At 38.8% G+C, this 26,881-nt stretch overlaps 1 protein-coding gene across 7 annotated transcripts in view; it reads left to right on the forward strand.

The window, feature by feature from the left end:
* The window catches only part of LDB2 (LIM domain binding 2), a 412,576-nt gene extending 387,196 nt beyond the window's left edge, over window positions 1–25,380 (forward strand). Inside the window, exons 6-9 of one of the 7 annotated variants that reach the window (XM_069069360.1) lie at window positions 12,388–12,511; window positions 17,208–17,356; window positions 19,802–19,944; window positions 24,051–24,135. In XM_069069360.1, coding sequence (XP_068925461.1) covers window positions 12,388–12,511; window positions 17,208–17,356; window positions 19,802–19,906 — 378 coding nt within the window. In that variant the 3' untranslated portion in view covers window positions 19,907–19,944; window positions 24,051–24,135. Of the gene's footprint in view, window positions 1–12,387; window positions 12,512–17,204; window positions 17,357–19,801; window positions 19,945–24,050 lie in introns of all 7 variants that reach the window. The other 6 variants (XM_069069351.1, XM_069069370.1, XM_069069342.1 and 3 more) reach the window with 6 other exon arrangements.
* The last annotated feature ends 1,501 nt before the right edge of the window (window positions 25,381–26,881 follow it).

The following is a 26,881-nucleotide window of genomic DNA, read 5'->3' on the forward strand; positions in this document are numbered from 1 at the left end:
TTAGATACAGCACCCAGCTTTGGGTCATTTGTAACTTTGATAAGCATGTCACCTATGCCTTTATCCAGTCCACCTTTTTAAATAGAGCAGGGTCAAGGAAAGTGCCTTTTGCCACTCTGTGTTAGCATCAATTCATTAATCATTATTTTTTGGATCTAATTGTTCAACCTTGCACATAATTGGACCATCATCTAGCCCTCATCTTTCTATCTTGTGTACAAGGATATTATGAGGTACTTTGTCAAATGATTTAACTATTGCATTACTCTGATCTGCCAAAAAGGAAATGGAATTGGTGTGGCATAATTTACTCTTCATGAACCAATGCTTGGGTTATAGTCATCACCCCATCCATTTCCAAGTATTCACAAATCATACTTTTAATAATATGTTCAAGAATTTTGTCAGGAATTGATGTTAAATTTAGCAGCCTGTTGCTTTAAAAAAATCTATCTTCTTTTTTCTAAAATCAGAACATGTATCTTTGAGCAGTCTCATGGCACTTAACTTCAGTATGATGGTACCTTTGTATTCATCCTCAGCTACCTACCCTTATTCTTTTCTTCTCTACATTTCTCAAAAATGAGTTGGTCAGTGTGTTCCCCAGGTACCTATAAATTCCCTTAATCCCCCTTGCTCTTCACTGGAATAATTTGTGTCCATGTCATGATGAAATCATTCTTGAGAAATCTGCTTTCCCTAAATCCATGCTGTACCTCAGACTATGCTCAGATTTCCCTTCCTGTATCTCTATCAGGAATTCTAAAATGGCATGGCCATATCTTCCCACAGTTTTCATCATTTCTCCCTCAGCAGCTAGTTACTTTTCAACAGTCAGAAGTAGATTCACAATAGCAAGCTTCCAATTCTTCCATCTTTTGAAGAATGATATTTCCATCAGCCCTATTCAAGAAGTAATCAGCTACTTGATTTTTTGAGAGGTCAAAAGCAAGAATAGTAGTCAATATTTACCTAATTTCTTTTTTTAAATTGGTATAGATAGAAAATAGACAAGGACATCTATGGAAGGAGTGATCACTGGGCTAGGAAATAAAGAAAGGCTTCCCAGGAAAAGTGGGATTTGAGCTGGGATAAGGACTGGGATGTGAGGGACACATACGTTGTATATGAATTAAGGAATTCTAGAACATAATTTATGCAGAAAACAGCAAGGTGAGTTCAAGTTCGTCACTTATTTGCACTAGACAGAACCTTAGAGGCAATCTTGTCTTACCTTCCCATTCTGCAGCTAAGGAAACAGGGACATAAATATAGAGCTACTTACCCTAGGATCACACAGGGAGTTAATGGTGGAGCCAGGATTAAAACAGTCCAGGATTCTTTCCCCTACACTGGGGGAACATGGTGAATAAATTATTTCAGTTGAGGGATCTTCTATAGGAGTGAGTAGGGGACAAAGCTGTAAACAGACTGGAGCCAGATTAGAGAAGATTTTGAATCCCAGTCTAAAAAGTTTAGACTTTTTCCTGTAAAAAGTAGGAAGCAATAAGAGCTAGTATTTATTTGTTTGTTTGTTTATCTATTTATTTATTTATTTATTTATTTTTGCTTTTTGGAGGGCAATTGGGGTTAAGTAACTTGCCCAAGGTTACACGGCTAGTTTTTTGTGTGTATGTGTGGGTGTTAAGTTTCTGAGGCCGGAACCAAACTCAGGTCCTCCTGACTCTGGGAGTGGGTGCTTTAATCACTGCACCACCTAGCCACCCCAAGAGCTAGTATTCTTTACCTGGAATCTCATCCATGGGTAGATTTGCAGGGTCTGGGAACTTGGATGGAGGAAAAAAATACATTTTTGTTTTTAACTAACCTCTAACTCAAACAGCATTTCTTTCAATTTTGATTTTTTTAAGAGAACATTTCTCTGAGAAGAGCTCCAGGGGCTTCTCCAGACTGCCCAAAGGGGTTCATGATACAAACAAGGTTAAAAAGCCCTGGATAACAATATTTTGAACATGAAAGCAACATGATACTGGATAAATGGGTAGAGATCTGGAAACTGGAGAGAATTCTAGGCTCACAGCTTGCAATGGGGAGAGACAAATGTGTATCCATAGGCCACTGGTGAATACATTGCTGCTCTGTTTACTTTTTAAGTGGCATGACAAATAGAATTATACCATGCAACCATTATACAATGAAAGGTTATGAATCAGTATTTGTACAGGAAAAAAAACCCAACAACAATATTGATGATTGTGTGGTGAGATACAGTAGCCATGGTCAAAGGCTATGTAGTAGTCCCAGCACAAGTTGGCAGGAACTTCTACTAACTTCATGGTAGAGGAATACATAGGATTGTTGTTGATAGGCCTTTTTTCTTAAAGAGAACCAATGGCATGAGGAGAGTGATGACTTGCCTGTGAAGTGGATTTAAGGGAGGCAGAGCTGCACAAAATCTTCTCTCCTCCAGAGTCATCTGAGTCCAGTGACAAGACAAAAGTCCAAATGACTCGTGATGGCCCTAGAATGCATTAGGAAGAGTCAGAAGCAAGAGATCTTTTGAAGCATGCCCTATGTTAAGAAATTTGTAAACTTGTAAAAACACCCTTTGGAAACTCAATATTACTGTTTTTAGATATTCTGAAAAAAAAAGGTTATTGGAGCCTTTAAGAAATAGAGTTTATAGGGCAGCTAGGTGGCACAATAGCACCCGCCCTGGAATCAGGAAGACCTGAGTTCAAATCCAGCCTCAGACACTTAACACTTACTAGCTGTGTGACTTAGGGCAAGTCACTTAACCCCAATTGCCCTGCCTTTCCCCCTCCAAAAAGCTAAATAAATAAATAAAATTTTTTAAAAAATAATTAAATAAAAAGAAATAGAGGGGCGGCTAGGTGGTGCAGTAAGTAAGAGCACCGGGCCCGGAGTTGGGAGGATCCAGTATAGTTCCAGCTTCCAATACTTAACACCCACACAAAATAACTGGCCATGTAACCTTGGGCAAGTTACTTAACCCCAATTGCTTTATAAAAAAAAAAAAGAAATAGAGTTTATTCTTACTGTTAAGTCTTTTTCAGTCATGTACAACTCTTGTGACTTCATTTGAGTTTTTTGTTTTGTTTTGTTTTGGCAAAGGTACTGGAGTGGTATGATATTTCCTTCTGCAACTCATTTTGCAGATGAGGAAACTAAGGTAAAGAGGGTTAAATGACTTACCTGGGGTCATACATCTAGTAAGTGTCTAAGGCTGGATTAGAACTGAAGTCCTCCTGCCTTCAGGCCCAGCACTCTATTTACTACACTATCCAGTTGCCCTTTTCTTATAGATAAAGCATAAATGTTTGGAAACTCAGACTGCAATATGAGAAAGAGTTAACTATGCCCACTGAATGCCTTCTTGTTCTGGCTTTATGGGCATAGCCCATGTACAACTACTGGCATAGCACTTAGAGAAAAATAGACCATGAAGGGATTGTCTTGCAAAGCCAAACATACGGTATATAATATTCTAGGAGTTAAAAAATAAAATTTAGGCTGAGAAATTTTTGTCATGGAATTTAATATGTTAAAGGAAGGCAGGGAGAATCCTTCTCAGATTCAGGCTAATACCATGCATATTTTTATAATTTTTCATTACATAGTGCTAAGCTCACATCCACAGAGCATTTATACTCATAGAAAAGTATGATTTTTACACCCCCCCCCAATTCATGACTTATAATCACAGGCCAACAGCAAAGCAATAGGAGACATAAAAAGAAATTAAATACAAATACCCTGGATCTTCGAACCCTGGAGTTCTAGGACTAGAAGGTCATCTGATCTAACCTCATTTTGCTGTTGAAGAAACTGAGACTGAGTCTCACAGAGGTAAGGCAACTAAGTAACACACACAGAGTAATTTAGGGGCAGAGCCAGAATTAGACCCCAGGTCCCCTCACTTTCCATTCATTGTGCTTTCTGCCACACCATGCACTTGCTAAATAAAAGAAAGCCAGACCTGAGAGTCTGTGGTTTCACTGCTATTCATTCCAGATGGCATTATTCAGTAATTTGAAAAAGAATTATGTAGCCCAACCTAAGTTGGGCAGGAAAGAATCAAAATATATGAGAATAATACAGCAAGGGCAGTCTCTCCACCCCACCCCACATATCTATATACATTTACGTAAAAGGAAGGGCTGTCATATAGAAGATTAGATTTGTCCTGTTTGGCTCCAAAGGACAGACCTAGAACAATCAAAAAGGTTTCAACGAGGTGGATTTTGGCTTCATGTAAGGAAAAGCTTCCTAAAAATTAGAGCTGTCCCAAAGTGAAATGAGGCTGCCCCACAAGTCAATAAGTTTCCCTTCATTGGCCATCTTCAAACAGAAGCTGGATGACTATTTGTCAGGAATATCATAGGATTCTTATTCAAATAGGGGTTGGCCTAGATGACTTCTGAGGTTCTTTCCAATCCAGAGATGATGGATTTCTGTGAAATGTCACTCTTTCAACATTACTGGGGCAGGGGCAGGGGCGGGGGTAATGGGGAGAGAGAAATTGCTCCATTTGCCAATTTATGGCATTGACAGTCCTTTAGAAAAAAAAACTTCAGAAAATTCAGGAAAATTGACACTGTAAATTATTCAAGTAAGCTTTGAAAAAACTGAGAGAGTCTATTCAGGATAGCATAGATACCAACCCTGGTATCTTCATGCAATGCTAGCCTCATGTCCTCACTAATCACTGAATAAAATGGATAGATATATATATAAATAGAGATATATAAATGGAGATATATATATATATATATATATATAAAATGCTGCATAGGTGCTCTCCATTTTATTCAGTGACCAACCAAGAACAGAGAAGATCAAAACATGACATCATTCCAAATACAGCATTTACTAAATGTGATTAAATAATCTCCAAGTACTACCCCACCCCAGGACCTTCCAATCATTCAATCAATTACAAAGTCTCTGTTCCAAATACTTCTCCACCCCTAGGCTATACCTTCATTTAGTCCACCACAAAGCCCCTCTTCTCAAATGGAGATTAGTTTCCAAACATAAGGTCAAAAGTTCCCCACCCCTGGATCACAATTGAATCTACCCCAGAGTTACATCAAGTTTAAACACAGCACTTAATAACCAAATGGAGGTCTTTTCTTCATCTTGACAGGAGGCAAGTTCTCAGCAATCTTAGTTCCTGGGGAGACAAGGCTTAGCAAGGCCATAAGATACATTGCCAGTCCCTTCATGAATTCATCCTCAATCTAGGATGCTTTAATTATCTGTGATGTCCTCTTCTTTAGTCATCACTTGAGCTATTTCTAAGATTCATTCTTTAATTACTCATTATCTTTTTCCCTCAGAAAGTTAATCCTTCAGGCTTAAATTCTTTTCCTAAGCCATAGTATATAGACACTCTTTGTTGCAGAATAATGTATAATAGCAATTAGCAAGTTGTCTCACTGTTACATTCCAGTTGGAGTTATTAGATCCTTAGTCTATTTGTAGTAGGGTGGGGACTAGTCACCTGGAAACTCCCTTATGCCCATTCTCTATTATCTGGATTACTATGTGGTAAGCCTGTAGCCACATGCAGAAAGAATAAGAATGAGAGCACACAGAGCTCTCATACCCTGAAGAGCTTTTTTTCCAAGGATATAATATAACCAACTTGATATCAGACAGACAACAAGTACAGGTTGGAACACAGAAACTAAAGAGCCCTTCCTTCCTCGAGTATTGCCAAGTGCTGGCTATGTTCCATCAAAACTGTAAAGTCTCTCTATACCAGTGCTCTACCTATTGATGTTATCACTAATGCCCATGTGAAGTTGCTAGGGCAATATAGCAATGCACTGATTTACTTCCTTTCCTTTGGTAGAGTGAAAACCCTCATTTCTGATATGTAATTTGTACCCCTCCCTTCACAACCTATACCTTGTAGATTTGGAGATCAAATGATTGGCCAAGAAACAGATGGCCAAGCCTATGACTGGTCTTTCTGGACCTCTATTTCATGAAGCAACCCTGGCCCCCAGGGCTCTATGGGCAGAAGGTCTCTCAGGAGTAGCATGTGCAATGAGACTTCTCCCAGCAGCCCCATATACCCCTTTGCTGCTGATCATTATTTTCAGACAATCAGACTTAAAAAGTCTCAGTAAATATCCAGTCCAGCCCATCAGCCTCTACCTGCTTTCTATCCTATCCACCACCCTCTGCCTTCCCTTCCCCCACCAGTTCCAAAAGAAGCAGCCTCTGAAAAATCCATTAAGGAACGCTGTGTAAGCCCCATTTTGAACTGATTTTTTCTTAAAGACATTCTAGGAGGACATCAGAACCATGAAACCTAGAAGGAACCATATTCATTTGCTGAAATGTGAACCAATGTAAATACAAATGGCACTCTTTTTTTCCCAAAAGAAATCGATGCCAAAAGTTTTTCCAAACCAAACAAAAGCAAAATTCTTAGTAATTAGTAAGGATGTTGGAAAGAGCACAGAGATTGGGAGCAGCTGTCAAGGGTCCAGGTTTCAGGAATGTGACTAAGTTCATAGATGACATATAGCTAGTCATTTCTCCTCTCCAGGACTTAACTTCTTCATCCATAAAAGTGGGACTTGGGCAAGATTTCTCAGGGATTTTCCAGTTCTACCATTCTTTGCAATCATAAAATATGAATTACAATGACAGGAAAATGAGAGTTCTGAGTAAATGAATTGCTTGGTTGTCCTTTAACCCCTTTTGTTTCAAAGCAAACACCTTAAAAGCTTATAAAATGTGTGATTTCTTACCTCATTAAGTACAGCCCCATGAACATAACTGAATTTTTATTCAATAACTAAGGATTTTGCTAGTTCTGAAGGTTCTTCATTCGGTCACCACTTCAGGGCACCTTTGGGTGGCAGACCAGAACAGGGAGGCTTTTCACATAGTTCAGGGGTGTTACAGCCAATGAAAAGAACACATTTATCAGGCAAACCAGGAGGCTAAAAGGTAACTTAAGTATATGAATACGTGCTATGTAATTCAAGAATCTCTTATCTTTGCTCAAAATCTCCTTTATAAGTATGTTTCTTGCAGTCAGGAAAATAGACTGAAAGGTAAATATAGATCAATTGATCAATAAGAACTCTCAGCTGAGCTATAGCTTTTCTTCCAATATCCATATCTCCTCACTGTCTCTACTCATGGTACTCCTTAAAACCTCTCACTGCTGGAAGGCCGCCTTGTTTCAATTGTTGTGTTCTTCCATTTTCCAAAACTATGATTCGGTTAAATTCAACAAGCATTTATTAGCTGCTGCAAGGGGCAGAGCACTACTGTGGGAGCTGAGGACTAGTCAGAATTTAGCTAAGACACTTTTACTGTCCCTATGGAGATCACAGGCTGACAGTCTGTCATCTTCTAGACCAGAGTAGATAGTGAATAATCACATGAGGACAATGTTGCAGTGCCAATGAATTCAATCCAGTCTGACAAACATTTATTAATTGCCTACTATGTACAGGGCAATGTGCTAGGCATAAACATGAGACATGATGGAGAATGACACAGGACATCTTCTCAATCAATGGCTAAGGAGTCTGTAAGGCAGCTGGTAGAACAGCAGACCTGGAATAAGGAAGACCTGTGTTCAGATCTGGCCTCAGACACTTATGTATCATTCTGTGACCCTGGGCAAATCATTTAACCTTTATTTGCCTCAGTTTCTTCAACTGTAAAACGGAGCTAATAATCATACCTGCCTCCCAGGACTGTTGTGAGAAAAAAACACTTAACACAGTGCCTGGTACATAAGGGGTACTTAATAAATGCTTTTCCCTTTCTCCTTGCTTCCCCTTCCCTTCTCTAGTCAGCACGGAGTAAAGAGTCAAAGGGTTCTGAGCAGCAGAATGACGCAATCAGGGCTATGCATCAGAAAGATCCCTCTGGCAGTTGGACATGGCTAGACTGAAGCAGGTAGACACTGGGGTATGAAGACAAGAAAGGAATGAGAATAAAACATAACGGTCACCACTGAGACTTGTGGGAAAACTGTGAGGGGAACAGAAGGAAACTCAAAACTTTCTCCTTGGCCCTGGAAAAGCTATACTTAACAAGTCTGTCACCATTCATCATTTTGCTTCTCCCAAAAGACTTTCTTGTTTAACTTTGGCCATGGTACACAGTGCAAAGGGCCCAGTCTCTGGAGTCAGAAGACCCAGTATCAATTCTTCCTTCTGCTCCCTCCTATCTGGGTGACCTTAGACAAGACAGAGCTATACTAGGTTGTTCCTGTAACTCCCTTTCCAGCACAAGATCCATGCATCTAGGACTATCATAGCTCACAGCCTCAGGCCCTAAATACAGGAACTAGTGGAACTTAGCAAAGAAGAGATTCTAAAGTCTAAGGACTTTTCTAACCCCATCTGCAGGCCTTTCCTAGCACACAGATTAATTAGCGATTAGTAGCAACATTCCTGAATAAAAATGGTTGGCAGTGTCAAAGGATCATCAGAAGTTGAGGAAATGAGTGAACTCCTTGTAAGAATGATTATAGTTCTGGGGCAGCCAGGTAGCACAGTGAGTAAGAGCACAGGCTCCAGTGTCGGCATGACCTGGGGATCGAATCCTGGGCTCAGACACTTAGCACCCACCCAGAAACACTTGGCCGTGTAACCTTGAGCAAGTTACTTAACCCCAATTGCTTAATAAAAAAAAAAGAATGATTATAGTTCAAATCCAGCCTCAGACACTTACCACTTATGTGAGTTGTGCAAGTCATGTAGTCCTGTTTGCCTCAGTTTCCACATCTGTAAAATGAGCTGTAGAAGAAAATTGCAGACCACTCCAGTATCTTTGCCAAGAAAATGCCAAATGTGGTCGCAGAGTCAGACATGACTGAAAATGACACATCATCAACCATATCTGAAATTCTCTCCTTTTTCATCTCCACCTCCTAGCTTCTCAGGCTTCCTTCAAATTCCAGGACTCTTGTCTTGGCTATGGGGTTAATCCACTGTCACCTGTGGTTCCAAGAAGCTGTAGCATGGGCAGTGGCCACACCAGGGTAAAACCATCTCGGCAAAGGGGCTAAACCAACAGGCCTTGGTTAGTGAGTTAGGGGAATGTCTACTGCAAGTATGTGAAAACTTCCCTGGCAAAATAGGCAGATGTGAACATTTTGTTTCAAAGGACCTTGAAAATGGCTGAAGCAGGTACTGAGAGCTTAGAACTTGGTCAGACATTGAAAATGCCAAGGTTGTCCATTGCATCCCTGGTCATCACCAGGCATCTGGACTTTTGTCTTGCCACTGGATTTTGATGACATTGCAAGAACTTTGTGCAGCTCTGCCTCACTTAAATCCAATTCATATGCAAGTCAAGATATCAACCCATGATGCCATTGTTCCTCTTTGAAAACAAAAGATGAATAGCAACAGGCATACCTTGGAAACATTACAGGTTTGGTTCTAGACCACCACAATAAAACAAATCACAATAAAGCAAGTCACAATTTTTTTTGGTTTTCCTGTACATATAAAAGTTATATTTATACTATACTGTAGTCTATCAAGTGTGCAATAGTGTTAGGTTTCAAAAAAAATAAAGTACATGCCTAATTTAAAAATATTTTATTCTTTAAAAATGCTAATCATCTAAGCCTTCAGTGAGTTGTAATCCCTTTGCATATAGAGTCTGGCCTCGATGTTAATGGCTGCTCACTGTTCAGGGTGGTGGTTGCTGAAGGCTGGGATGGCTGTAGAAATTTCTTAAAATAAGACAGCAATAAAGTATGCCTTATCCATTGACTCTTCCTTTCACTTGAACACCTAGAGGCCATTGTAGGGTTATTAATTGCCCTGGTTTCAATATTGTTGCATCTCTAAGAATAGGGAGGCCTAAGAGGAGGGAAAGAGACAGGGAATGGCAAGTCAGTCAGTGAAGTAGCCAGAATATACACAATATTTATTAAGTTCACCATATTATATGGATATGGTTTGTGGTACCCCAAAATAATTATAACAGTAACATCAAAGATCATTGATCGCAGATCACCATAACCAGTATAATAATAATGAAAAAGTTTGAAATATTGTTAGAATTACCAAAATGTGACGCAGAGACACAGTATGAGCACATGCTGTTGGGAAAATGGTGCAAATAAATTTGCTCATTACAGGGTTGCCACAAATCTTCAATTCTCCTTTTTAAAAAAGGAATATCTGCAAAGCCAAATAAAGTGGTACCATAAAATGAAGTATTCCTATATAGAAGGAAGAGAAAATGACTTGGGGGGGGGGGCAGCCAGGTAGCACAGCGAGTAAGAGCACCGGCTCCAGTGTTGAGAAGACCTGGAGATCGAATCCTGGGCTCAGACACTTAGCACCCACCCAGAAACACCTGGCCGTGTAACCTTGAGCAAGTTACTTAACCCCAATTGCTTAGGGGCGGCCAGGTGGCTAAGCGAGTAAGAGCACCAGCTCCAGTGTTGGGATGACCTGGATCAAATCCGGGCTCAGATACTCAGCACCACACCCAGAAATAACTGGCCGTGTAACCTTGAGCAAGTTACTTAACCCCAATTGCTTTAAAAAAAAATGACTTAGGGACTTTGGAGGCCATCAACATTTTGAGAGTGGAAGAAGGAAGAGCCAGAGAAAGAACAAAGAGGTAGAAGAAAGCAGGCCTGATTTTTCCTCACTTGATGATCCCTCTGGAGCCATACCACAATTTCTTGGAGGACAAACATCTGTATTCCTCCTCTAGGAGTTCAACTCCTTCCTATTGAAGAATAGGCACATATCCATTCCTGAACCCCGAGTGGTCAGACACCCTTCTTTATGTCACATTCTTCCACTATTTACCCACCTAACATGGGTCTTGTGCCTCTTCACTACCTTGTCTTTGTTTCTGAAATCCTTCCGTTTAAAAAAAAAAAAAGAAACTTTCTTCTATGCAATAGCCTGGAGAGAGGACATAGCTTTTTCAAGAGCAAACCAGCATGCTCTTTGAGAATGGATGATACTTGGCTATGGCAGAAAGTCAAACCTGGTGGGTCACTGTAAGCTCCTTCCTGCCCTCCTTTCTTTCTTCAGGAGAGATCTTCAGACCTTTGTCTTTGTTGGTGGTAGAAGAGTAATCTTCTCTTTATAACAGTTGAACAGTGAAGGTAAAGGAGAATAGATCATTACAATCATTTTGGAAAGCAATTTGGAATTGTGCAAATAAAGTAACGAAAATGTCCCTATCTTTTGACCCAGAGATCACAGTATTAGGCTTATACCCCAAGGGAGCTACTGATAAGAAGAAAGTCCCCGTATTTACAGTAGCAATTTTTGTAATAACAAAGAATTGGAAACATAGGGGAATAACAAACCAATTTTGATACATGAATGCAAAGCAATACTATTATGCTATAAGAAATGATGTGGGTGCTAAATACAGAGCAACATGTCAAGAACTATATGAACTAATACAGAATGACGTACGTAAAGCCAAGCAAACAATATACTCAACAACTACCACAATGTGAATGGAAAGAACAGCCATGAAAAAAAAAGATCAAAAGTCAGTGTTTAAAATAACAAAAAAAAACAAGCATAGCTTAAAGGAAGAGAACTGAGAGGACACACTATCCCATCCCTTTGTAGAAGTGGAAGGTCCATGAGTGTTATACTTTACACATATTTCCAGATATTTTTCTATGTATTGATCAGTTATACCGATTTTTTTCCTTTAAAAAATACTAGGTATTATACAGAATAGCTCTCTGGGCAGGGGAAGGGGAAAGACAAGGGAGGGGGAAATAGTGGTGATGGAAAAAACCAAAATGTATCAATTAAAACATTAAAATTATTTTAAAAAGAAAGTGAAGGGACCATACATATAGAGAGAGCGAGCAACAAACTATAAGCAAAGCATAGATGTATGCAGTATACTCTTTATATATCATTGAAAAGTACTTTGTAAACCTTGAAATGCTATATGAAGTGAGTTATTATTTTAGTACTGTACTGTGGTGCCAAAAAATAAATGATAATTTAAGGTGCCATAAATTGTTAATAAGATTTTTCTCTAACTGATATATTAGAAAAACAGAGCCAGGAAACATTAAAGCTTCAATAAGCTCTCATATTGCTCCCAGTGGTTTTAATTATCAAGACAGCATGGTGCAGTTCAGAGCACTGAACTTAGAGCCAGAAGACCTGGATTCAAGTTTCATCTCTGTTCCTCGCTAACTGACTGTAAGCAGCTTTCTAAGCTGCTAGATCTTCATCTGTGGCACGGGGATGATATTTCCATTAACTACCTTAAGAAGGTGGTATGAAGCTCATGTGAGATAATGTATGTAAAGTGCTACATTAATGTAAACTGCCTTTATCATTATTGTTACAATCAATACGGTGAAATACAAATCTGCTTCTTTTCATTCCTTCATTGCAGTTGTGTGTAATACTGGAACCAATGCAAGAACTGATGTCAAGACATAAAACTTACAATCTCAGCCCCCGAGACTGCCTGAAGACATGCTTGTTTCAGAAATGGCAGCGCATGGTGGCACCACCAGGTAGCTTTTCTTTCTTCCTCCTGTTTACATGTGCACATGTTTCAATTTGGTTTGAAGTGATGGGAGAAGCACGGGAAGTGTTTGAACTTCACTTACAAAAGTAATATGTCCATGCTTACTTGAAGAACTTCGAACAATAAAATTTTAGAGTCAATCAAAATCTTTGTAGTTCTGTTCATTGTTCAATTGTTACAGCAGTGTCCAACTCTTTGTGACCCTATTTGGGGGTTTTCTTGGCAAAGATAACAGAGTAGTTTGCCATTGTCTTCTCCAGCTCATTTTACAGATGAGGAAAATGGGGAACAGGGTTAAGTGATTTACTCAAAGCCTCCCAGCCAGTAAGTGTCTGAGGCTGAATTTGAACTAATGAAGATGAATCTTCCTAACTTCAGGACTAGCACTCTATCCACTGCCCCATCTAGCTGCCCCTAGACAATACCTTAGAGGTTTTTTTAAAAAACATAACCCCGTAATTTTATAGAAGAGGAAAAATGGGGAAGTTTAGACCCAGAAAATTTGTGTGATTTCCTCCCCAAAAGTCACCCAGCAAGCTAGTAACAAAACCAAGACTAGACCCCCTAGGCTAGTCTTTCTAGTATACTTTAGTCTTATATCATAGTTAAAAAAAGAAAGAAGAAAAAAAAAACGGATGGATTTAAAGCAAGTTATACTTGTCCCATTTCTTAAGATATATGTGGCAAAAAAGCAGTTTAATCATAAAGAGAATGTAAAATGCATTGTTTTTCCCAGCCATCTCTAGGATGCAGGTTAGATAGTAGAATCTTCTACTGGGGTTTTGAAATTACCCCTTCACATCATCATTAATTGTCTTCCTATCTCATATATTTTTACTTCCAGGCATGTGTTGAGCCTCATTGATCACAAAAGCAAAACATATCCATTCACCAAAAATTATTTTAATAAAAAGTAATTATTAACATGAGGAACATTGCTTTCTGATTCATGAAATATGATGGTCTAAGGGCTGAAGGAAGGCATAGGATCTTAAGTAAGATTAATATAGGTGGCTTAACCAAGTATATATTTAGAAAAATTCAGAAATTAACAAAGTCTCATGTAAACCTGTCTTAATGCTTATCTTAGGGGAATCTTGGATTTTTAGAAATAGGTTTCAACTTCATTAACTGCATTTGAATGTACTTTATTTTCATTGTCATGGATAGCATTTTATATATTCACTGGACCGTACAATTCTCAAAACACATTCACAGAGATCAGCTTATTTGAGCCTCATAAAAATCTTGCAAAGTAGAAAGAGACTATTAGTTCTGTTTTACAGATAAGAAAACTGAGGCTCACAGACATTAAAGTGATTTATGTAAGGTAATAAATAGCTGAGCCAGATCCATGATGTAGGACTCTTAATTCCTAATCCAGGTTACTTTCCTCCATACTAGGCTGCCTCCCAATCACAATATGCTAAATAAACATTTTTTTTAAAAACCACATTGCTCTAGTAAATTAAGGAGACTTAATAGAGAAGATATGCTACAAGGATTCAAAAAGTGTGTGATTTAAGTGGGAAATAAGATGTATAGGTATTTAGTCAAAAGTACACCTATAGATACCTGTAGTTATGGGTGCAGAAATTAAATGTGTCCAATTCTGAGGAACAGGGAATGAGCTATAGTCCTCTCTAGCTGGCCCGTGAGACCTATATTCTTGCCTCCATGACCATGAGCAAGTTTTTCAACTCCCTTTGCCTCATTTGCTCCTATCTGAAATCTGGAAGCAGTAATAACTATACCTATCTTCCTTTGGGAAATGATACCCCTTAAGCAAAAGTTTTAAATTAAATTACAGAGGGATTTTATGATATCTTTGAGTACCTTGAAGAAAGAATGTATCACTATCAGTGATCCTCAGTCCTAAAAAACATCATGGGTTAAATAAGCTTTAACCTGACCCTAATAAATAATGCTCCTCCATTTCCCCAACAGAATTAGGGCTGAGATCTTAGGAGCATTTTCAAAGATCTTTTCTAAACTTCCATAATTCTATCAAAGGATAGAGCTGGAAAGAACCTTTTGGTTATTTGTTGTTGTTCAGTCATTTTTTTTAGTTGTGTCCACCTCATCATGCCCCCTTTTGGGTTTTCTTGGCAAAGATTCTTGAAGTAGTTTGCCATTTCTTATTCCAGCTCATTTTACAGATGAGGAAATTGAGGCAGAGTTAAGTGTTTGATCTTCCTGGATCCTGGCCTGGAACTCTACCCACTGCATCACCTACCACAAGAAAGAACCTTAGAGATCATTTACTTTAATCCCCATCAGAGTTAAGGCCCAAAGAGAAAAGGTGATTTGATTGAGATCACATACCTAGCCAGGTGCTCTGGCTCCAAATGCAGTTCCTCTACACCATTTTGCCTTTTGCTGACAATAGGGGATTTGTTCTATGAAGTCTGGATTCAGTCAAAGGGCCTCACAAGGACCTAGAGGGCCACATGTGGCCTCGAGGCCACAGGTTCCCCACCCCTGGTCTAGAACCACAAATTCAAATATAATGAACATTTTTTGAATTTCCCATCTATAGAATATAAGAGGGTTTAACTAGATGACCTCTGAGGTCCTATCTATCTAGCTCAACGATCCTAAGAGGAAAACTTATCACTTTTGAGAGAGAATTTAACGGCCAAGGTCTGGCCATCTAGATAGATGACTTCTTATTGCCACAAATATTACTGTCTGATCCTATATTCTTCTGTGCTGCATCTGGTACCCCAGGTCACCTGGATTGCTAAGCAGGAATTCTTTTGGTTCCCTGTTTGGAGGTAGAGCTGTTCTTATTCCTTAATATGCATTCATTAATTCAACATATACTCTAAATTCAGCATATACTCTAAATAAAGTACTGTGCTAGGTGCCAGTCAGGGGGTACAAAGAAGGATAACACCATGGGTTGCTTCCTTATAAAACATCATTGCCTTAGTAGGGGAAACAAAATATGTAATAGTAGAGTCATTGAGTTTGATCAGTACTTCCAAAAATAAGACTTTACCTGTTCAGAATTGCAAATTCATTCCAAATGACACAAGTTGAAATGGAATTAGAAAATAAACAAGACCCTTTCCTATAAAGAACAGATATGTTTTATCAAGTGGTTGTAAGGTTCATTTCTGTATAGGAAATTCCATTACACCAATGGCTTTCATTATAAAATCAACTATGTTCTCACCCAAAAATAAATAAATAAATCCTCCAGTACACTAAGTTGAAACCTTCTTCAGAGAAGGGATGATGGTAATGATGGTCATACTCATGATAATAACTAGCATTCATGTAGCATTTTAAAATCCTCGAAGGGCTTTACATACATGATTTCATTTTAACTTCACAACAATCCTGTGAGGGAAGTCCCAATAGTATTCCTGTCCCCATCTTAGAAATGAAGAAATTGAGGCTCACAGAAATGAGAAGACTTGCTTATGATTATGCAACTAATCAATGATAATGAGCACTATTAGGCTTGTGCTTTGTTGGATAATAACAATAACAGGCCTCCTTGAATAGAGTTTTTAGAAATCTGTAGTGCTGTTGTGACTCCAGAATCAACTCACTGATCCCCACACTTACAAATTTATCTTATCCTTAGTGACCTCTGGACTTTGCCTTCAGAACTGCCGGAACTAGATCTCTCCTCTACTTCTTTTAGTTTGAGTCAGAAGTTCTTAGGTGTGTGTGTGTGTGAGAGAGAGAGAGAGAGAGTGAGAGAGAGACAGAGAGAGACAGAGAGACAGAGACAGAGAGAGAGACAGAGACAGAGAGACAGAGACAGAGAGACAGAAAGAGACAGACAGAGACAGAGAGAGACAGAGAGAGACAGAGAGAGAGACAGAGAGAGACAGAGAAAGAGAGAGAAAGAGAGAGAGACAGAGACAGAGAGAGACAGAGACAGAGAGAGTCAGAGAGAGAAAGAGAGAGACAGAGAGAGACAGAGAGAGAGAGACAGAGAGAGAGAGAGAGAGAGAGAGAGAGAGAGAGAGAGAGAGAGAGAGAGAGACAGAGAGAGAGAGAGAGAGAGAGAGAGAGAGAGAGAGAGACAGAGAGAGAGAGAGAGAGAGAGAGAGAGAGAGAGAGAGAGAGAGAGAGAGAGAGAGAGAGAGAGAGAGAGAGAGAGAGAGAGAGAGAGAGAGAGAGAGAGAGAGAACGACCGAACTTTATGGCACAACAGTAAAGGCTATGGATTTTAAGAATAATTTTAAAAATCATAATTGAAGGAAATGCTAAATTTTAGCTAAAAGTTATTTTTTAAAAATAGAGATAAGGGGTTTTTAAAATGTGTTTGTTTTTCCATCCAATTTCACAGACTCTCTGAAATTTATACCAAGATCCCATATTAAGAATCCTTGGTTTTAAGTATTCAAGATTTGTAATAGAGTTGAGCTGCAATATCACATATTTCCAGTAGGCAACACTGTAGAATACATTGATGTATGTGTTCCACCCTGAAAGTTTCTTAAGTTGAAGGTATCAGATCTTCTGAAAATGAGTGTGTGACTTTTCAGTCCTCTAACTTTGAAATTCAGTAAGATGTTTGTCCCTGATATATGGGATGCCAACTGTTGATTCTATGACAAAGCTAGCTTCAGCAGGGGTTGGATTGGAGTACTTCCCATGGAGGTTGTGATGCTGTCTGTTCAGAACTGATTCTTCTCCCCTGTCCCATATTGTAGCAGAACCCACAAGGCAGCCAACCACCAAACGGAGAAAAAGGAAAAACTCCACGAGTAGCACTTCCAACAGTAGCGCTGGGAACAATGCCAACAGCACCAGCAGCAAGAAAAAAACGCCTGCTGCAAACCTGAGCTTGTCAAGTCAGGTACCTGTAAGTCTCGCCTTCCTTTTAGGCCTGAAGTCTCTGTCTGTCCTACCTTCTTACAGAAGATAAAAGTTGAAGCCCATTTTAGAATAAAATAATTTGGGAGAGGGAGGAGAGTCAGGGAGGGTTTTGTTGAGGGGAAATCTGCTTTGGATATTCTTGCTAGAAAACTAGAAATGAGGTATGAATATTACAAATTTGAGTGGCAAGGAGATTTGAATTAAAGAACTGTCTGATTCAAAAGCAGGTGAGCTTTCATTTAAGGTTTAAATAGGGTATTATTTACCAATGGCAGTATGCTAATGGAGGTTTACAGACCTCTGACCACAAAAGGAAGAGGGCCCTAGCCAGAGGAGCCACTAGCTTTCAAGCTGTCTTCTGCCATCTTGTAGCTGAGCTCATGAATGAAAAGGGAGGGGAGGGGGTGACCTCTTTTTTTTTTTTAAAAGATTCAGATCATAAAGTTGAATGAAAAGAGAAAAAGGTAATACAGTAAAATTTGAAAGGAAAGAAAAAGGTAATATAGATGTTTGGGAATTGGCATGTGCTGATTTTTGACTCCCCTCTCCCCACTTTTTAAAGGTGAGCTTTCAGACCCAGGCAGGAGAATGTGGTCACAACTATTTAGCTGTCATGGCCTTCTGTTTCCTTTCTGGGACCTGGCAAAGAAAAAAGCCATTGGTTTGGAAAGGGGCTTCATGAATGTCAATGACTTCTTATGCCAAAGAACTAGGTTAGCTAGAAGTAGCCTTATGTGGTCTGGAACTGCTTCATTCTTCTTCATATTTCTTGCTGTTTCTTCCAAAACTCTGCCCTTTGTTGTATACTCCTCATATATCCTGAATAGTTTCTTTCCCTATTTTGAACATTTATTCCTTCCCAAACCTGATATTCTCTTCTGCCCCCTTATTATGTTCCTCTTTTCCCAGCTCTTTATGGCCTTCATCTCTTTCCTTCTGTTTTTACATCCCCCTTTTACCAAATGTTTTACTCTGTCACCTAGGGTCTCTCTTGGTGCCTGGTGGATATTCTCTATCCATCAAGTCTTCTGATCTTGTCCTTCTCTGTGATTAAGCTCTGACTTGCTCCCTTCCTTGGATTTCAGTTATTTTCTCTTGTGTGTGTGTTACCTTCTCCATTGGTGTCCTGATCCTTTTCCATCTCCCTCCCAACTAGTGATGGACTGACTAGTACAGAAATTTTTTTTTAAAAAATCAAAGATTTTCTACTTCCCCCCAAATTTTCTCTTCTAGTTCTGCCTTTCATTCTTCTCAGCTTCCTTCCCCTTTGGCTAGTTCTGTCCCTCCTCCTCTTTAGCTTTCTCTGTATTTAGCTGGGAAGCTCCTACTGTCCCTTTGGGCTTCTTGTCCTGTTCTGCAGGAGAAAGATGCTATTTCTACTCCGAGCCACCCAGTAGAGCATTGGCCATTGAGTGAATGGCCTGAAAAGTGGAGAAAGTGCTATTTTGCTTTCCTTGGCTATTCCAGGGCAAAGATTCTAAAAATTATGATTCCCCAGCAATGTCTTAGTGTCCTTACACTGGAGTATTCTCCATAGCCATGAGCCCTTAAGAATCTAAAAGGGATGACTAAGCACTTTCACTAAACCAAAATACACCTGCAGACCTGCCCTTCCAGTGCCAGAAAAATGTGTGTATAAAATGTGCATAAATCCTCAGTTTCGGACATGACCCCAAATTAATGAGGCCCCAAATATTTGTAAGTTGAGATAAAATAAGCCTGTTCATGTAATCACAGAATTTTTAAATGAAACTTTAGGATTATTTTTATCGCTCCATTCCCTATTGGACAGGTGACAAAATGGCGACACATGGAAGAGAAAAGACTTAGCCAAGGTCATAGAGCTAGAAAGGAGCAGAGCCAGGCCTAGACCTCCAGGTCTCTTCCCAAGCCAGTGCTCTTCCCACTCCGCCACACTGTTATCTTACAGTGTGAGCTGTGAGAGTGTATTTACTGATTTTCCAGTTAGATTAGCACAAGGCACCATTTGAACCACAGCACTATCCCTCAAGCCCAGCAAATGTTGATAAATTTTTAGATGAGCAGACATTTCAGATGGCCACAAAAGTCTGTGAAGCAAAGTCTTTTGATGAAGATTTGACTGCTGATTTCAGCAGACCAAGTTTTTGGACAACACAAACTGGACAGTTTATGTCGACTACATCTTATGACTGAACCTATCACTATATTGACAAAGCTTCACCATCAAACATGATAATTATAAAAAGGCCATCACCAGCCACTCCCTTACGATGTTTTTTTTTCCTTGACCACAAAATAATGAGCATACTTTTTTTTTCAAGATAGAGAGAAAAGAATACTCAAGAATGTACTACTCAGAACAGACCAGTGGTCTCACAGTAGCAATGTGCGCTCCCAAATGAAAGACTAGGGTTTAATACTTGGATTCTGCTTCTCACTCCATGAGCAGGAGCTAGGAGCACTCCAGAGCTGCAGCCTCAACCCTGGGAGGGATGGAGCCCTGTGTCATTCAACCGCAGTGACCCCTTCTGTCCAATTTAAGGAGAAGCATTGAGGGGCTCTTAGAGGAGTCACTTCCAGTCCTCCTCAGAGGTTGGTGGCCATTGCTCGGGGATTAGTGAGAAGCGATTAAATGGGAATTAGTTTGGTGGTACCTTCAGGACTCCAGCGGAGGAGCAGAGGGCCACACTTTGGGGACGCGAGGGGGTATGTGTTTCTACCCAGAGGGATTATTATTGCCTTTTACACTATATGGAAGAGAGTTGAAATGTCAATCCTATACCCTATTGGTAATAATGTGATTTAAAAACAACAACAACAATGATAGTATTAAGGTGATACACACCCCCAATGCATTTAAACTTACACTGTAAAGACTGATAAGTAAAGATATTAATCCTAGGATTTATTCTTTACACACAACTGCTACATATAAAGAGTATAGAAGGATCCATGTAGGACAGTGTGGGATAGTAGATGGAGAGCTGGTTTCAGAGCCAGGAAGACCTGAGTTTATATTCTGCCTCTGACTCATCCTGGCTGTGTGATCTTGGGTCAGTCACTTGATCTCTCAGAACCCCAAGTAACTGAGTTAAGACTAAGTTAAAGGAAAACTGCTAACCTACATTGGTAGAGGGAGTTTTCTCATTGAAAGTTCCCTTTACCAATGATAATATGGGTCTGTTTGGGGGCGGGGGGGGGGGGAGGCGATACATAGAAGCCAAAATGAACTAAGTTTATATGTGGACATATAATTTTTTCAGTGGTTCAAGGATCCATCATTTCAACAATGCAGAGTGTAAAATCTCCACCCCTCAGCAAATAGTCTTTGTGACTTGATGTGGCCAGTAACCAAACTTCTGGGGATGAGCCTCTTCGAGCTTGGCTAGTGGTTTTTAGAGCACAGAAATTGCAGTGGCCTGAGGCTTCTCTAGTTCAATAAGACCTACCTGAATTTGTTCTTTTACTAGTATAATCATTGGAAGCTCAGGGTAATCTTTATGACATAGAGAGAAAAGGCATCAGAGTTTAGTGGAAGTATATGTACCTAAAAATATAATAGCAATAAATAGAGAATGGAGATGAAAATAGAGATAGATTAGAGATATATGTGGTATAGGTATGTATATAGATATAGATGATACAGGTTTAGATATAGATAATATAGGGATAGAGTAGATGTATTTATGTAAATAGCTACAGATGTTTCTTATAGATATGCATATGACACAAAGATCATATATTATCTTACAAATATCTTCTAGAGATGTGCACATGTGATATGCAAACACACATGAATAAACAATTATTTACAGAATGGAATTTTATGTAAGAAGTAAAACAAATTTGGTGTTTTTGAGAATTTTAGGATTTTTAACACTTTCACAGCATTCATTAGTTTCATATGGGGGTATCTTATATACCAGCCACCAAGGTCAACTTATTCCATGTGTATCTCTTAGCATACTTCCCAGTTTGAAGTGATTCAAACATCTCTGTATCACCTTTCTTGAACAACCATTGCTTTGGAATAGATAATAGAATGTAGTCTACGTTTGAGAATTTCCTCCCTCCCCCTAATTTGCCTTTTTCCTAATCTCATCCCTGATTTCCTGATCATCCTTACCTCTTCAGCCCCCAACCCTCAGGATCTCTCCCTTCAACTTATTAATTCAGGTACAATGGTAGATGATTATAAAATCTATTTCTAATCTAGTTAATAATAAAGTTATAGCAGTAATAGTAATAATAATAATAGCAATAATTTATATAGTATCTTGATGTTCACATTCAAACTTTAAACATTTTAAGAACTTCAAAGGAATCTGAGTATGTTACAAGACAAAAGTTATCTATCATGATCCTCTGGCCAAACCATCCATATTTGGTATACTTTTCTTTGCTCCTAGTCATACTGTCTTTCTCTGAATTTCCTACACTTTGTTGGCTGTTTTCCATACTAAACACCCATGACCAAACATGGTATCATACAGCAGCACCCAAACTAAATTAAGAACTTTCATCTCTCACATAAGTGGCCTGATGTGGCCAAATGCAGCCTGAAATTGCATTGGTTTACAGTTGAATTTGTATTTTTTTCCCTGCTGCTGTCTTAGGTTGGACAGACTCTTGTCTAAATTGCTGCCCAACCAACCCCAAGGGTTTCTGTCAAAGCTGTCTCAGTTCTGGCTCATATTTGCAAAATAAATATTTACTTTGAAGTGCATATGTCGACATTAGATCAAATTCTGAGCTATTCACTCCAGTATTACCATGCTTACCAAATATACACTCTACGTGCTTAGTGGGGTCCCTGGTGGAAGGTAGTTTTTTTTTGTTGTTGGCATGTTTTTAATCAGTTTCAAAGAGCTGCATCCAGTGAGGGAGCACATTTTTAAAATCCATTCATATTTTCCCCAATTCTCCAAATATTCCAAGTTGAAGCATTATATGGACTCTAGCCTGTCAGCTTTTGCTAAGGAGTATAGTGAAGTGAAGTAAATATGCATAAGGAATTGTTTTTTTTTTTACATGGAAATTGCTGGAGTAGCTTAGAGAATTCAGCAAAAAAAAAATCTCATTGTGAAAAGGGGGAGGCACGTATTGTAAGATCTGAATTTTTCTTTTAAAAATAAAAAACACTAAGATATTAATCACATATATTCTAGTTCAAGGTTGGAAGAGAGAAGCTTTAAAAATGACTGTTTAGTACTATTTCAAAGAAGGTATTCAATCATGGAATCAGAGGAGAGATAAGGATTCCAAGAGGTCATCTCGTTCATCTCCCTGCTTTAAACAGGATTCCATTTAAAGTATCCCAAAAAGAAGACAATTTGTTCTTTTGAGAATCTCCTAGGGAGGAGAATCATTTGCCTCAGTCAGAAATCTAGATCTAATAATTCACAATACTTAATATTAGGGAATTCTTACTGTGACGGCTTGCAGGCAATTTCCTCTTGGCCTGAACTTGCTGGATATAGAGAATAGGCGTTCTCCGTCATCAGTAGTCTGGATGACTGGAGTCATTCTACTTTCAAGGGTTCTATTGCCCAAATCTTGTCTCCTAATAGACTGCAAGAAAAGATGCAGATGTCCCACACGTGTCCTTTCTCATGCATATAGATGCACAGTCACCCAACATATTTCCCCTTGAAAAAGGAGGGGGAGCTTTGGTCTAGCTAGGTTCTCACCCATCGGGGTATCTTCTGCAGTCTCGCCAAGATGCACTGTACAGGAGGTGGTTCTCTTATTTGCATGGAAGGACAATTTGTACTTAAAGGAGTGATTAGATGGATTCTTTCCTTCTTGCATGCTCCAGTTTTTGATGACTACCAGCTTCATCAATGTAATTATAATTAGCACTCTTCATCTTCCTTTTATGGTACCAGCTGGACAGATTGGTCCTCTTACTGCACAGATTGGTGGCAGGGTTGCCTATGTGGGGATAGGTGACAGGCATCATGAAATAACAGATGGTAAATTCAGGGCTTGTTGGCAATCAGCAGGTTTTTGCTAATGACTTAATTAGCTATGCAAATTGTCAAATCAGTGTGAACATTGTTTTTATCGAAAACTTTACCTAAATTAATTACCATAATTAAGTAGCAGAATGTCAAGTATATTGGTTGCATCAAAGGGCCTGGATGGCTAGGGAGAAGAGAGGCTGTCTTCAATAAAAATGCATGGCATCCCTGGAATAGAGGAAGGACTGTTCCATACAAGTCTTGTGAATATTATAGATTTGCAACTTATTTATGTCTTCATATGCTGTTAGTTTACAAAGCATTCCTCAGCTCCCAAATAAAAGTATCAGATGTTATAGATATTTAAAATACCCAACAGAGGATTAAATAGGGTTTGGAAAATTCCCCAAGGAGAACAAGTTTAAAAGGATTTTTTTTCCTAATGGTTAGTTGAAAAACCCTTTAAAAAAAAAGCTTTACAGACTACTTACAGTGCCTGTTGTTGGGTGTCAGATTCTAATGAAGATATAAGCAAATTGTGGATGCTTGATAACAGGAGATAGTGTTTATTTCACATAAAAATCCAATGTTGTATTATGGGCCCACTAGGTGTATCTGCCCCTGTTGTACATTTCATTAAGTTTGTTGTTAGATTCAGTTCCCTCCCCATGCTTTGTTTTAAACTGTCTCCCTCTCTCAAGGTTCCCCTGTAATAATGTTGGATGCTGTTCACAGGATGTGATGGTGGTAGGAGAGCCAACTCTGATGGGAGGAGAATTTGGGGATGAAGATGAAAGGCTTATCACCAGATTAGAAAACACACAGTATGATGCAGCAAATGGCATGGATGATGAGGAAGACTTCAACAATTCACCAGCCTTGGGGAACAACAGCCCATGGAGCAGCAAGCCACCTGCGAACCAAGAGACCAAATCTGAAAACCCTACACCACAGGCTTCCCAATAAGCTCACCTGCTCCTAATCCACCGTTATGTATGCTGGTGGCTTGGAATTATTCTTTCAGAGCATCTACTTAGGAGACCGGGGTGGGATGGGGTGGGAAAACTTTCCACACAGATATCAATTTCTAAACTGCAGCTCTCTGGTTTTTGTTTTTATTTTTAAAAATTGAGAGAATTGATTCTGAACATGCTTCCATTGTACATTTCTTGGAGGCCTTCACATATGACATGCATACTGGCACTGACCTTGATTCAAATAATTGAAAGTAATCTAGCACCTCATGGCAAATTTTTAACAATATGTTGTTTTGTTAAGATTCTTTTTCTCCTATCAGATGAAGGCCATATTGTTAAGAAGTCCTCAGTGCTCAGGATCTCATTAATTATGCTCAACCTAATGATGGATGACTTTTTAATATTGTAAAATATTTTCTGCTTTTTGACTTGCACCTGAAAGTTTCTTGTTTCAGAAAGAAAAGAAAAACAAATCAGCTTTTGGGAAGTTATTGAAATGTAACTTTTGTTCTTTTGTTACGTCTTCACTCATTGGTTAACCCTTGAAAGGATCCAGCAGTTTTCATTTGTATTATCATTCATACCAATCATTAGCCCTTCAGTCATTTATACAAGTACTGAAACAAGAAATGTCTTTTTTTTTCATCAAAGACATGAGAAATATTTTTATGTGGAGAAAGACACCCAGTCCTATGAGAGTTTATGCTTTGTAAAATTGCTGTTGATCCAAATATTTTCAAGCCATGTAATTCATTGATTTTTGTGGGCCGTTTAATAAAATTGGAAACTTTTGTGTTTTTATTGTATCTGAATTGGCTTTATTTCCTTTCATAGTATATTTCTTGTATAATATTTTTGTAAAGCCCTCAAATGTTTTTGGTTGGTTTTTTTTTTTGGTCTTTTTTCTTTTTTGGATCCCAGTGTATTTATGTGAAACTTTATAAGAGAACTAATTTTTTTCATTTACATATTAATATGTTCAACTACACATGTAAAGACACAGTGATTCAGTGTGTTATAATACAATGGTATTTTATGTATGCTTTGCCAATAAGTGTGCCAATAATAAACTGTGTTAACAACAAAAAGCAATGTGCTTTGACCTTTTGTAATGTCTGCAATAAAACAAGTTAGGATCAGAACAAAATTCTAGAATGTTAAAGTGGAAGTGACCTATGGGATTTTTTTATCCATAGGATCATTGGAGATTTAGGCCTGGAAGGAATGTTCACAACCCTTTAGTCCAATACTTTCGTTTTGCAGTTGAGGAAAACAGGCCCATGGGGATTAAATGACTGCAAGAAGCAGAGTGAGGTCCTCTAACTCCAAATCCAGTGTTCTTTCCCCTATACCATCCAACCTCCCCTATGTGAGTCCCTTCATTTAACAGATGAGGAAACTGAGGCCTAGTTGGGAGAAGTGGATTGCCCAAAATTGCATAACAGACAAAAGGTAGAATCAGAACTGCAACAAGGGTCTTATGATTACCGGTCCAGTGTTCTTTCCTTTATACCAATTTGAGTTTAAGTTAATTATAGAACCCAAATAACGGCACATATCTGAGTCTTTTCCCCCAAACTTCACTTCTACCATAAGGGACCCACATATTCTTGTTCCGTGATATTTGAAATGTAACAGAAGTCATACATGGAACTTTTTTTTCCTATTCATGTTCCATTTTTTCCCCATTATGTGTGCTTTAGATGGATTCACTGTTTCAAAGGCAAGGATCATTGGTATTACTGTTTTATAATGCAAATCTGAGTGGAAGAGATGTTTTGCACTCAAGTGAACATTCCCTACTTGTTCAGAAGCTAGTTCCTCCCTAAATGGTTCTCTTAAACAATGGTGGGATGGCAGAGGAAGGGAGAGGGAATCATCCACATTGACCTTCTCATACAACCTTGAACAACTCACTTCACTTCCCTGGACCTTAGCATCCTCCAGGTAAGATATTTCTTTAATGCAGGGGTTCTTGACCTAGGTCTGTGGACCCCAAAGGAGTTCACTGACAGATTTCAGGGAAAGCATGAATACTGATGGAGAAAAATATACACATTTGTTCTCACTAACCTCTAACTGAAATTTAACATTTCCTTCAATTATTTAAAAAACCTTATACTTAGAAGTGGTCCATAGGAGTCCTCAAAATACCAAAGAGGTCCATGATAGCAAAAGGGTTAAGAATTTCTTCTTTAATCCCTTCCCCAGTGAGCTTCTCTATAAATTCTCAGAATTCCTAAAATCCCCCATACTGTTAGAGGCTTTCTCTTTGCCCAGACCCTACTATGATCTATTGCTCAGTGTCATCATGGAGGTTGGATACAAAAGTTTAAGCAGAATTGGATAGACAGATGGATGAATGATATAAATACCCACACATATACAAACATATACATATAGATTTTTAAAAATACACTGAAAAACAGTTTATGTGGTTCTGATATATTAGAAGCCTCAACAGATGTGATATACATACCTCCTCTCATTCACTTAATCATTCCTCAGTTACAGAAGAACCTGGCTAATTCCTGCTAATGACTAGAAGACCCACTGCAAATTTCTGAATTTCGCTGAAATCAGAGAATC

Source organism: Petaurus breviceps, unplaced genomic scaffold (genome assembly GCF_028583685.1).
Source record: "Petaurus breviceps papuanus isolate PSGF00001 unplaced genomic scaffold, PetGlider_PUasm1.0 140, whole genome shotgun sequence".
Classification (NCBI taxonomy): Eukaryota; Metazoa; Chordata; class Mammalia; order Diprotodontia; family Petauridae; genus Petaurus; species Petaurus breviceps.